This window comes from Corythoichthys intestinalis, chromosome 4, assembly GCF_030265065.1.
Source record: "Corythoichthys intestinalis isolate RoL2023-P3 chromosome 4, ASM3026506v1, whole genome shotgun sequence".
In the NCBI taxonomy this organism is placed as follows: Eukaryota; Metazoa; Chordata; class Actinopteri; order Syngnathiformes; family Syngnathidae; genus Corythoichthys; species Corythoichthys intestinalis.
Window position 1 is genome coordinate 21,114,460 of NC_080398.1, and position 13,661 is coordinate 21,128,120.

At 39.7% G+C, this 13,661-nt stretch overlaps 1 protein-coding gene across 1 annotated transcript in view; it reads left to right on the forward strand.

Annotated features, from left to right (window-relative positions):
- Positions 1-2,967: 2,967 nt before the first annotated feature.
- Positions 2,968-13,661, forward strand: part of cadm4 (cell adhesion molecule 4) — a 468,758-nt gene continuing 458,064 nt past the window's right edge. Inside the window, exon 1 of the mRNA XM_057833338.1 lies at positions 2,968-3,900. Coding sequence (XP_057689321.1) covers positions 3,828-3,900 — 73 coding nt within the window. The 5' untranslated portion in view covers positions 2,968-3,827. The remainder of the gene's footprint in view (positions 3,901-13,661) is intronic.

Genomic DNA, 13,661 nt, shown 5'->3' on the forward strand with positions numbered 1-13,661 from the left:
CGAGCGGAGATTTCAAAAGGAGCGTGAAGGTGCTGTATAACCAGGTGCTATGGCGGGATTTATTGGCTCTGTTGGTCCTTTTGAAACTGTGAAACCAAACTGTGCCTGTTTCCTACACACTTCAGCTGATGGTGTTTGGTGTTGCCATGTGGATCAATTGTTGGGAACACCGGGCACTATTCCAGAACTGTCTAGTGATTGGGATAATTGCAGTGTAGATCTACCAGAAATATATAGCTTACCGAATGTGTGAAAACCAAACAATCATGCTGTAATTGTGTCTAATTCAAATAATGCACAGATGGAACCTGCAACCGTATCGGAACCTGTTTCCACAAGTGAAACATCTGAAGTGACTGTTGAACATTGGTATCCTACACAAGACAGGCCTGCTAGATTGGATTTATAAGTAATTAGTAAGATGGGAAAAGCAGGAGGTTCTTTTGTGTTTTTTTTTTTCTGGGACGTTATATAAGGAGGGAGGAGATGTACTGTAACATACAGTATTTATGTCACACTGCTGCTGCCATGGTTGTGCACTCCCTGTGGGTGTGGTATGCGCTCCCTTTAGGTGTGGTATTCCAGTAAAAAGACATCAAAGGGATGATTCCTGTGCACATATGATGAAAAGCACACTGAATAAAGAAGTATTGTTCCACTCAAGTCTTGGGCTCACATGTACTTAGATTAAGGGAGTACATAACAATTGACCTCTTTTCACTTGCTGAATGTGCCGGTCCATTTTTCCCTCAAATGCATGTTTGGTGGATGACTTCCATTTATTTAGAATGTATCTATTTTCTACGTCTATATACAGCCTATGCAGACATTTTTTCAGATAATCATGCATTAATCATAGTCGAGGTAAAAAGTATGTATGTAGGTATGTTAATAAAATTTATGTTCAAACATTGCAATTTAATTTGCTAATAAAATCCAAAAATTTATTTTGGAAGTTTTCAAAATGTTTCTTTAGTAGTTTTTGAAAGCAAAGCTTTGAATCTGGGCAGCGGGAGGAGGGATGGGCTGCGCTTGGCCCCCAAGCGCCCGCCCACCCTCCCTGGGCTGGCTGGGTGGGAGCCATGGTCCTGGGTTGGCGCCCGCGTGGCATCTCCGCTCGTCTGCGTGGCTGTAGCGTGCCTGGTGGGGCTCGTGTGTGGCTGGATGTGATAGGGCGCGCTCGGGTGGGGGTTCCGGGTGCCGGGATTGGCGATGGGGCGGCGTAGGGTTGGTCGCCAACGGGCTTACACTCACAAGGGATTCACACGATTACTGGGTTCTAGTTCACAGAGCTGATTTGCGTTCACTCTACCCCTTTCAATCGTTTAGCTTATAGACTCCCCCACCCCCGCCCCCCTCTTTCCCTGGTCAACAGGCCCCCTACATGATGTCAACCGGAAATACATCTAGCTGACGATAGCACCAACATATTAGTAATTGATCTACATTTTCAATGTATTTCTTGTTGTAGTTTGTGTTTTTCTTTCTTCTCCTGTGTTTATTTTCTTCTGTTCTCTATTCCCCCATAAACCCTTCCTGTCCGCTGCTTTGTCATAATAAATGAGGTATGTTGAGTGATCAAAATGGGAGTATGTATTGACTAATACTAACTTTCATGTGTATTGGTCAGTAATTCACCGTTCGATTCAAAGGTTTTGTTTTGTTTTTTAAACCTGTCCTGTTCAGCTGTTTGACACGGAGAATGGAAGTCTGAGTGTCCGGCTAGCCTGAACAGTTTTAATGTTTCACATTGAGAGTCTGACAGATTTATTTTGCATTGATCATTTAGCCCACCAATTATTTGGGCTCATATTCGTGAGAAATGTAGCCCTGACCCCCGTTCACCCAATCTGTTTGGTCTTATTAATGTCCCGTCCCTAGCTAAAAGTGTACATGCAGGTTATGCTGTTATACCATCCTTACCAATGTTGAGACCAGCACTTCTCAAATAGTGGGGCGGGCCCCACCAAAGGGGCGCAGAGCGATGCCGGGGGTGGTGCATGTGACCTCGGGGAACATACTCTTTTGCTGTACTAGAATTAAGTGTAATTGCACACCCACTCTGGGTGGCAGTGGCGCGCTCATTTTTTAGAGTGTGCGCAGTATTTTTGAACCAAACAAGAGCACACAGCAAAGAGGACTGGAGACATGAAGAGAGATGAGGAAATATGACGACGTATATGTAATGTTTGGCTTTTGGCTTTGACTTTTAGTACAGTGCGAGACGAGGAAAGCCCAGTCTGTGTCTAAAATTGTTTGCAACGGATAGCAGGAAGCCAAATCAATTAGGACGTAACTTAAAAACATTAGACCCCAATCACATTGATAAGCTGCCTGATTTTTTTTTTTTTTTTTTTTTTAGCAAAGACATGCTGAATATTAACAACAATCGTCCTGCTTTGATTCCTGCTTTGTCAGTGTCACATCATTAAACCAGCGAGTACTGTTAGCATCATATAAAGAGGCATACCAAGTTGCTCAGTGAAAAAAATAAAAAAAATAAAAACTGTCCTGCAGTCCAATAACACTGTTTTTGGTTTTGTTTTGTTTTTGTTCTACTTTTTTTTTTAATTAATGTTGCTAAACAATTTAAATTTTATTATTTATTGACTTTATTAAATGTTATTTTTTCAGTACTAAATGGTAAAAAATGTACCTTCAGTTTATTTTGACTGTTCGGATGTGTTTTTTAAAAAAAATTTTTTATTTTTTAAATTCAGTCAAAGTGATGCACTTGAAGTCTTTTCTTTTCTGTTCGAAAAAAAAAAAAAAAAAAAAAAGAACAATGTTAATAAAACTATATTTTAAGTTGATAGATATTATTATTTTTTTCTTTAATATTAAAAAATATACAAAGTTATGCAGAGGTGTACTTTTAATAATAATAATAGTAATAATATTTTTATCGACAAATGATACAATTTACAGAGGCGGCAGAGAGTTGGGGTGGCGCGAAACGCTTACGTCTTCCTGGGGGGAGGGGGTAACAGAAAATAATTGAGAAGCAATGGTTGAGACCAAACCTACGCCCTTGCTTGTAAATCAAGAAAAAACTGCACTGTATGTTAAAAGCGTCCGTACAGGACAAATGAAAGGAATTCAGAGCTCACGCTCCTCACAATGTCGCCTGTGGAGGGCGACAAAGATGCAGTTTTAAAAACATGCTGAGTTAAAAAGTATTGCATAAAGTATTGCAAAAAATAAAAATAAAAAATACAGACGGAGAAAAACAGTTTTATTTTCATGCACCATCACGTTGTGCTGAAGTTCTTAATTGGGCATGATCACTGACGGGTGAGAATCCTAACGTCACTGTTGTGTTTCTCCAAGTACTGAGCACTATTAATGCACATTTTGCAAAAGAAAATGAAGAAAAATGACCCCTTTGCGCCGATAATCTGTTTCATTCCCTCTACAGCATTTCCTGCGAATTAGAAGTAAATTACTAATTTGCATCGTAACTTCAGCATTGGCCGATCAATCCCGTTTTGGGCACTGGGGCGCATTGATTCCAATAAATCCCTTCTCGCCTCTACCTCTACACCAGGAAAAACCGGCCCGAGCCGTCCCGCTTCCACCTGACATCGCATGTGTGTTGTTTGACACTTCCGTAGAGAGAAAGTGGGCGTGGGCGTGTGCATGTGCACCCACAAGAAGAGACGCACGCGCACGCACAAGCAGCGAGTGCGCGCTAGCCCAGCCGGAGCGAGCGCATGTCACCGTGAGTGACTCCTACAACCGTCCTGCAAAAGCCAAGAGGAATTACCACTGCACGCAACCCGGGAAGAAGACGTAAACGAGGAGGAAGAAGAGAGGAATAAACGACCATGGCGCTCGCGTCCGTGTGGAACTACCGCGTCCCCCTCGTCGCCATCGCCGTGGTTTGCCTGGCGCACTCCGGTAAGACGCTGCTTTTTTGTTCCCAGTGCAAGTTTGCTGCTCGGAAGCGTTAAGAAACACTTACTTGCTGTCGCGTGCACTTTTATTGGACTTGTACTGTATTGCGCTGTTTTTGTGTCGCCACTTGCACTTCTTAAATGACTCGGAAGAGAAAAGTGAACGCTGGATGTTCCATTCCGATGCACTGTAGGTGCACCTTGAATGGGCACCCTTAGCTTGTGCATGCAGGCAAAATTACCTAGGGGTCGTTCCTCGGCTTGCGATGGTTTCGACATACAGCATAATATTTAGGGCCGTATTTAAATACTTGGGGATTAATAGAATGGTGGTGAGTAATTAGCCTACACAAAAACAATCTGTATTCTGCTGCAGTAACCTCAAACTAAACGTGTACAGTAAATGATCACAGTTACATACACTGAAAATGCATTGATATTTTATTTGTTATTTGTTTTATTTGTATTTTTGTTTCATTACTTGCATTGCTGGCTAAAGTATTTTGGGGATCGTTAACTGTTTTGGGATGCATTTTTCTTGGTAAAACCAGCAACCCTTTGTATATGAGTGCACCATGAATGAGCTCTCATTGATTTGTGCACACATGTGAAGTTGACAACTGGGGGTTGGAAGTCCTCGATTTATGACTGTCCCAACTCGATGGCTGTTGGAGGTTGGTGTAATAATTTGTTGCCATATGTGGCAAGAATGCATTCGACTTACTGCTTTTCCATTAACTCATTGGATGCCACTGACTGTTATAGATGTCCAATCCATTTGAATTGGGAGTTCTGGCAGTGATCATTCACTGCAAGTCCTCACAATTTTTTGGATTGGATGTCCACCGACATCACTGGCAGCAAATAAGTTAATGTCTGTGTTTATCGTATAGTGTACGGGACGGGAACCTTTTTGGCTGAGAGAGCCATGAACACCACGTATTTTTAAATGTAATTCCGTGAGAGCCATACAATATGTTTAAAACTAAAAATACAAGTAACGTGTGCATTTCAACAATTTTAAAGTACAATAAGTCTCTGAATTCTTTTTTAATACATTTTTTATGCTGTTGCGAATCACTGATGAGTATTTCTTACCATTAATGCTGGTGCTGCATGGTTTTGCTGATGGCTTTGTAGTCTGGTTGATACCTGGTGGGCTTAAGCTTCATGCAGGCGTTGAGAAACTTATTCACGGAGCACCATCAGTGCACACCGAAACAAGTTTATCCGTCAGTAATTTTTTTTCTTTAGCGAACTCAGTGAAGGACTTAAATAAATCATCCCCTCTTGTTGTCCCTTTCATAGTCAAAACCTTGCAATCATGCTGAACTGGAACAAATAGTTTACGTCTGTTGACTCATCTAAAGCGAGATAAAAAATGGTGCCGCATTTATGTCCTTATGTTCTGCTGAAAAGTACGATACTCCTCATCTTTTCTTTTTGCCATCTTCTCAAAACTTTCTAAAATTAGATGACAACTCGGAAAACGAAACTGAAAACGAAGAAAGTTTACTTCCTGATCTCACGCACACGCGCGCCCTGATCTCACGCACACGCGCACATCAGCCGCTATTTTTGATAGCAAAATAGGGCAACCCCACTTGAACAGTGTCTCTGCTTTATCTGTGTTGCCTATGCGATTGATTGATTATATATAGATAGATAGACAGAACGACATGTATGTTGCTACTTTCCTGCTAAAATTACCGCAAACCGAGTTTCAAGTCGCCGGTTGTAGTATATGGATTACGTGTCTCATAATCGCCCCGGGCTCACGCAGCCAACAGCATGGGACTTGGGGGGATCCAACGTAGCACATCTAAGTTGCTATTTGGTGATATCTAGTGCGAAGTACGCGAGTGTTGTCGGAGCATTAAAAAAGTTAACACACATCGCAAAATGGACATCTGCTCATTACTGCACAACACCAGCGTATGACCGGTGACCGTCGCCATTTCCCGCAATGTGCAAAGGAGTATAACGAAACTTTTTTTTTTTTTTTTAATAATTAACTCATTCACTCCCGGCCGTTTCACTGGATTTTGACTGATTTTGCAAGGCCCACAGAAAATTCTGTTCTATTGCTATATAAACATGGAACCCACCAAAAGAAAGATTAGACTCTTCTTTCAGCAGGAAAAAAAGTAAGTTCATATCTTTTTCCATTCTTTAGAAATCAGCATTAGAAAATAGCTTAGTTTGAGCAATTTTCCAATTTCTGATGAAAAACCAGAAATTGAGCTTTTTGTGAAAGCATACATTTCAATCATAACTTTGACTTTAACACAGCTATTTTTTGCTTTAGTTGTATCCCAAACATTTGAATAATGTTTTCCTTTTAATAAAAAAACATAAACAACTAGACAAATAGAGCTTAAGATACAAAGTAACAATTTATTTACACTAAACTAACTGAGAGATGACACTGTTGTGGCCGTGACAGCCTGGTAAACTTTTCCCTCATCGCCGCCTGTCTCATAAAGATGGATCTTTTTGAGTCTCTGCGGGGTCTGCTCGGCGAGCAGCACGGATTCAACAGCATCGTCTGCTGCACTGGTGGTCCCGGTCGTCCTGCTCGGTCGTCCAGCGCCGTGCATCCCGGGCGTCCTCTAGGTTGTTCTCCATTCGGCAGTCTTCCGCCAGCGCCCTGGCTGTGTGGCCCGGCAGTTCGTTGTCGTTGAATCGGGTTGCAGGTCTTACCAAATGCGCTACTGCCCTTCAGTGGTCAGTTTTATTGCTTTAAAATGGATTTTCAGCTTTGTGCTTTGGAGCTAAATTGAATCAGAACCCAGAGATGTCTCTTGTTAAAAAAAAAAAAAAAAAAAAAAAAAAAAAAAAAAACGTAAAAGACGTCTTTGGGACACTGAAACAATTAAAAATAGAACATATTTATACGTTTTTGGGAGCAAATTAAAGATTTGTCTTCATGCCAGATGCATCTGTCAAAAGAGCCAGATCTGGCTTTGGATGTCTGTCATACAATCGAATGGTTTAAATCATCAATGCCTCATACGTTGGGTTTTTAATACTAAGGATAATAAAAAGCAGTCTGTACAGCCGCCTCTCATTGCAAAAGTTCTGGCTTTGAATTTTGGGTTTATAAATAAAATAATTGAGGGGACATTTATGGTATGGCAGTGTTTTTCACAGAAATATTTACTGTAGTTTTACAACTGTGTTGATGTATGTTTGATCAATTACAAATATCGCATGCATGCTGTTATATATCAGACTTCCCCCTCATCGTAATATGTGAGTAAATTAGCTTTTTGTGTCATTGCAAATGAGGAAAATATTTCAACACAGGGCTTAGAAGTAAATGCTGTTGTGTTTATAATGAAAAGATATGCCTATGAATTGAGATGATTACAACTGTTCCCGCTTTTTAAGCTGTGGGCAGTTGGATCCACAATGGAAAACAACTGCATGACAGTCTACTCACTGACTGAGTTTATTTGCTTTGTTTGGTGCTGCTGTTTCGGTTAGCAATAGAGTGTTCATGTCCATATGCGAAGATTATCTTCCATGTAGGAAGATGATTGACAGTTTTTCTGCCACCGTGGGGTTAAAAATGTTTATTTGCGAGAGCAACTATTTGAGGAAATATGGTCCGACTGAAATAAAACGTCAGACCTCGATGCTTGTTTTTCCTTTGCCAAGTCGGTTAAAAGTGTAAGGTTGCTTCTTGTCACACTGTTGTTGTGCAGTGAGGAGACCCACACTGCTCCAACATCAGCTGCTCTGATGCCAAGCTCACCCTATTATACCTTGTGTATTGATTGATCCCCTCCTGTGTGTGTGAGCCCCCAGGAGCGATGCAGTGAGGATATGCGCATCGGCGTGGAGGCATATGTGTGTCGTGCAAGAAGTGTATGTGTTTATGGGTATGTGTGTTCTTTATGAAATTGCCCGTGTGTAGCATTTAAATGCGGCCCGTGTCTGTTCTTGTGCCTCGCTTACTGTGGTGTCTCTTTCGTGTCAGATGCGGGTAACCACTGCTGGGGGGATGCTCACTGATCACTGTCATTAATCTAGCCACTGACGGGGGAATGGAAAGGATTGGTAGGGAGGGGGTGGAAGAACCATAAAGGCCGACTCTTTGTGCATCATATGCATTTATATTGTACGGGGATGGCTGTATTTGTGAGCGGAAATCAGTAGAAGCAATCTTGAGCAGAGGCTGCAGAATGACGGTGAAGGTATTGGTTATGGCAGCTTGGAGATGCGCATATGAGCTGGCATAGATGGCAGCTTGGGCCGACTCATATTGTATATAGTTAAACCTGCAAGGTGTAAAAGCGGAATGAAATCTGACCTGGTGTAGTAAAATGAGTGGGAAGTCACGCAGAGAGATTCTGAGATAAAATGTAAAAAAATGGTTCAATACGATTTTCAAAACTTGATTTATCTTCATTAAATATCCCATAAACAACTCAAGTAAGTTCTAGGATCATAACATAAAAAAAAAAAAAATCTTTATTTTTTCAAATGTATTCAACCGAGACGTCAAAAATGATTCCAAATTACTGGATAGCATAACAATCGTTCATTTCCTTACTGTTTTTGTAAATAAATTAGGGCTGTCAAACGATTACAATTTTTAATCAGTTAATCACAGCTTAAAAATTAATTAATCGCAATTCAAACCATCTATAAATTATGCACTGTTTTTCTGTAAATTATTGTTGAAATGGAAAGGTAAGACGCAAGACAGATATATACATTGAACATACTTTACATAAGTACTGTATTTGTTTATTATAACAATAAATCAACAAGATGGCATTAACATTAACATTCTGTTAAAGCGATCCATGGATAGGAAGACTTTTAGTTCTTAAAAGATTAATGTTAGTACATGGTATAGAATTTTTATGTTAAAACCCCTCTTAATGTTTTCGTTTTAATAAAATTTGTAAAAATTTCAATCAAAAAATAAACTAGTAGCTCGCCATTGTTGATGTTAATAATTATACAGTTCTCATGGTGCTTTAACCCATAAAATCAGTCTCACCAAAGCGCCAGCTGAGTGAGACAAAAAAAACACAAGTAACAAATGCACATGACACTGTGCTGTCATTTTAATCTGTTTGAGGGGAGCATGTGCGTTAATTGCGTCAAATATTTTTACGTGATTAATTAAAGAAATTGATTACCGCCTGTTAATGCGATCATTTTGACAGCCCTAAAATAAATACATCCCCCAGTTGATATGTGTCAGTATAATATAGTTTCTGAGGTTAGAGTTTATTTTTAAGAAAGTTTTAAAATATTTGTACAAAATAATAATAATGTGCATATATTATAACTAGGGTTGTTCCGATGATGTTTTTTTGCTCCCGATCCGATCCCGATCGTTTTAGTTTGAGTATCTGTTGATCCCGATATTTCCCGATCCGATTGCTTTTTTCCCCCCTCCCGATTCAATTCCAATCATTCCCGATAATTTTCCCGATCATATACATTTTGGAAATGCATTAAGAAAAAAAATGAATAAAACTCGGACGAATATATACATTCAACATACAGTACATAAGTACTGTATTTGTTTATTATGACAATAAAACCTCAAGATGGCATTTACATTATTAACATTCTTTCTGTGAGAGGGATCCACGGATAGAAAGACTTGTAATTCTTAAAGGATAAATGTGACTTTGTATATTGTGACTAAATATTGCCATCTAGTGTATTTGTTGAGCTTTCAGTAAATGATAGTGTAGCCATTTAACTTCTGCCCAAATGCATGATGGGAAGTGCAACCGTAACTGTGCGTCGTGGTACCAATTGATATATCTTCTCTGCGTTGGGTAATAACATAGGGTGTTAAGAGAAAAATCAACTACTATCTTTCTTCCCCACATTGCCGCCCACGATTATTCTAATCGTTGGGAGAGGGATTGTAAGGCTTTAGCCATTTAAAAAAAGGCTCCAAAGGCTGCCAAAATTCACTGTACTCATTATTCGCTGCCTTTTAGCTCTATATACTGTGTGGGTAAAACGGCGCCATTATAGATTGTACGCGGCAATGCGTGAGTGGGTTAAATATTATAACGTTATAAATGTAAAAAATATTAATTGTTGGGATGCCGATCAATCGGGACATCTTTAATTATAACTACAAGGCATCATATCATCGTGTCTCAGTGGATTGGCTTACATATAATAATTTAAAAAATTTCCCTTTAGTTTGGCAAATTAAAAGAAACGGGGCTCATAACAATGGTGCTTCAGGGGACATTCAGTGTTATGGAAATGTGCTTTTTAATTGCTTGAATACAAATAGTTTGCTCTCTGTTTTGTCTGGCTACCCATCAATTGTGAAATTAAACCACCTTATAAATCTTTTTTAGAAATGTGTATGTAAGCGAGGCTTTTTTTTTTTTTTTTTTTTGAACCGCCAGTTTGGCAAGATCTTTTGCTATGGGTGGAATCTGGGCATTGCGACAACTCACCAGTTTGGCAAGATCTTTTGCTATGGGTGGAATCTGTGCATTGCGACAGGCCATTGCTGTTCCCTATAGTGTACTGTATATCCAAAAGCATTTGAAAGACTTATAATTGCCTAAATATGGACACAACAAGACAGCAAACCACGATATTTGTCTAGACAAAGCCCCTCAACATGCTTGATTTTGTCCTCCCAAGAAGAAAAGAAGCTATGTTGTTTAGCAAATTATAAGAAATGGTACACAATTGCTCATTCACACAGAACTCCAAGGGACTTTTTATCAACTGGTTCCTCACAAAAAAGCGTATTTGTTCAATATGTTGATAGTAATTCACAATAATGGGTTTAGTCCAAAGCCCTGATTGATTAAGTAGCAGATTAAGAGCTGTCTTTTAAAGAGTTATGTAGAATGACATTGAAAGCAAAAAGTTTTGTTGTTGAAAATGGAGACAGCACCCTGACTTTGCAATGTGTCTGATGGGCAAGCCTGAGGCACACACGCACTCACACGTACACCCCCCCGCACACACAAAAAAGCCTTGGGCCAAAATTTTGCATCCCCAAACAGAAATGAATGCCACTGGCGCACCACATGTGCTCACTCGCAATTAATCGCTTACTCCACCCCCATGCCCACATCCACATCTGTATTCCTTCAACTCTCCACCACCATTTTGGGCCTCCATTACGACCTGGCATATCTCTGTACACATTAAATCACCTCCATTTGTTTGTTTGAATGCGTGCAATGAGAACCATCCGTTTTGAGCATGCCCCCCCGCCACCGCCTCCTCCCAACGTGTCATTATGTTTGGACCTTGCTTTGGCACTCTGCTTTCTGTGTGATGAGATTTGAATACCAATTATGGTAGATTCACTGTGTCCATACACAACACTTATGCATTAATATGGAGGAATTTGAGCAGTCACAAATACATTAAATGTCCACGAATATAGTGGCTGATTAATATAGATAGATGTCACAATTCAAGTCAGGTCCATTAAAAATGATCAAAAAACAAGTGGCAGGTAAACATGGGACACAATTTTGTGGCGCGGCAGCATGAAAAAAATAATTTTAGTCTTCAGAAAAAGAGGTTGGAGACTCTCAGTTTGAAGCTGAGCAGACTTCTGAAATTGAAAAGTGACTGTGGTTCCACATCAACTACAACACATCTCGATACACCTTGGCAACAAAAATAAAACATGTCATGCTTGCTTACTTCCCCCTTGGGAATGCGTCAATTTACACATGTCAAATCTGCCATTTCTTATCAATTAAGAAAATGCATTTAATGAACCCTTTTAGGAAACCAACTACCTGTAAATTAAAGCTACAAATATTTTAAATGTGTCTTGAAAGTAAACATTGTTGGCATGTCTGATTACAAGCAACCCCAAACGGCATTGCCAGCCCCGATTTCAACTTATCTGATTCCATGCCTGCAGATGTCTGTCATAATTCAATAAAACTAAGAATAAGATTTGCCGCATTTGCTGTCCTGTGGGAGTAGACTGACCTTTCCCACTAATTGATGCACTGTGGGTTTTATGCAATATGTTTTGCACTATTGGACAAAAAAAAAAGTACTGTATATGCAAAAATATACATCGACGTAATGGAGTAATGCCATAACCCTTTGCCCGTTTTGTTCGATTTTGCATGCCTTTGATGTTGCCATTATATTTCAAAGAAAGAATTATTGACCATGGCCTGGTTGAGTCCCTGGTTTCAGGCCACATAACCCTCATTTGCAAACTGTTGTTTTCTTCACTCTGACCAATTATATCAACATTTTGGGCCCGTAAAGACAAAAAAATCCTAAATTTCCTTGTCAGAATTTGTAATATTTATGTCGTATTGACAACCAAACATGCTCACTGAAAGGGCATAGCGGAGTAAAATGACGTGCGAATTTGATACTGATTCTGGTAGGGGGGGGAGTTAGGTTAAATGAGATGCAGGTTATGAGGAAGTCTATCTGGAAACACCAAGTCCACCAGTCCAAATTCAAATCACATAAAGAGAGTAAATGGTTTAACATCACATGCTTATTCGAGGAAGGCTTTTAAAAGGCACAAACATTATTTGAGGAAAAATAATGGAATGTTCAGGAACACGCTCGATGCATTTACTTTAGCGTCACGGAGGAGTGCTTACACCAACATTGTCAGAGGCGGACAGCGTTCGATGCTTGTCAGATTGCATCACAAGAGTTAAAATGGCCTTTGCTTTCCCCACTGCACCACTACCTCGCCGCTGCCTTTTGTTCCTTCTGCATGGCAGTCTGCGGCACGAGCCAAGGTTTATCCTTTGATCCAAACCTTGGAGGGATAACTCACCCACAAATAAACTTGTCAACAATATAATTAAAATGAGCAGGACGTCTTGGGTTGTGAGCCTTCTCTGCCCTTATGTTTGCTGGTTCAAGGCAACAACTTAATACGATTACCTGATAGGAATACTCAATTGTTGTTTTTTTCCCTTTTTAAAGCGGCGTCTACACAAGTAAACTGTTGGGCCCAACATTTCTTAGTCTTGAGAACGAAGAAAGCTCTTCTTGACTGGTTTTGTGATTTTGGATGATTTCAGATTGATCATTCCTCCCCTCATATGAAACATCTTAAACGGTATCTGCGGAGTCGGGTGTGTTAAGAATATATATATTTTTTTCCTTCCTTATCTGGAAGGTCCTTTGCGATAATTCTGTGGTGTGATGTGTCCAAAATATTTTTATCTACATGTTACTAAAACACTGTGTGATTTTCTTCTGGTGTCAAGTAACTTGATGTCACCTAGGCATGTGCCGGTATGAGATTTTGACGGTACGATAACCTTGAGCAAAAATACCGCGGTTTCACGGTATCACAGTATTGCAATTATAGCTCAAATATTTTGAGACGTATGGGTTAAAAAACAAATTCTGGGGTTTTTTCATTTTTCAGAACATATTTGCAAATTGGAACATGAATATAATGTTAAAATTAGTGCTGTTAAATTTATCGCATTAACGGGCGGTAATTATTTTTTTTTCATTAATCATGTTTAAATATTTGACGCATTTAACAGATGCGCGGAATGACCCGCTCATGCATTTCCTGAAACAGATTACTACAATGACTCACTTGAGAGCTAAGAAGCAGAGAAAGGTGTCTTGTTTTGTGTTTTTTCTTAACAAAGGTATACCACATGCGACGTGCTGGCACTTTCTTTATTATCACATTCAGCTTCAACATTAACACAACTTACTCTAACTCACTCACTCCTGTATCATGCGAGTAAACAACATTGGCGCAACGTGCACTTCAGG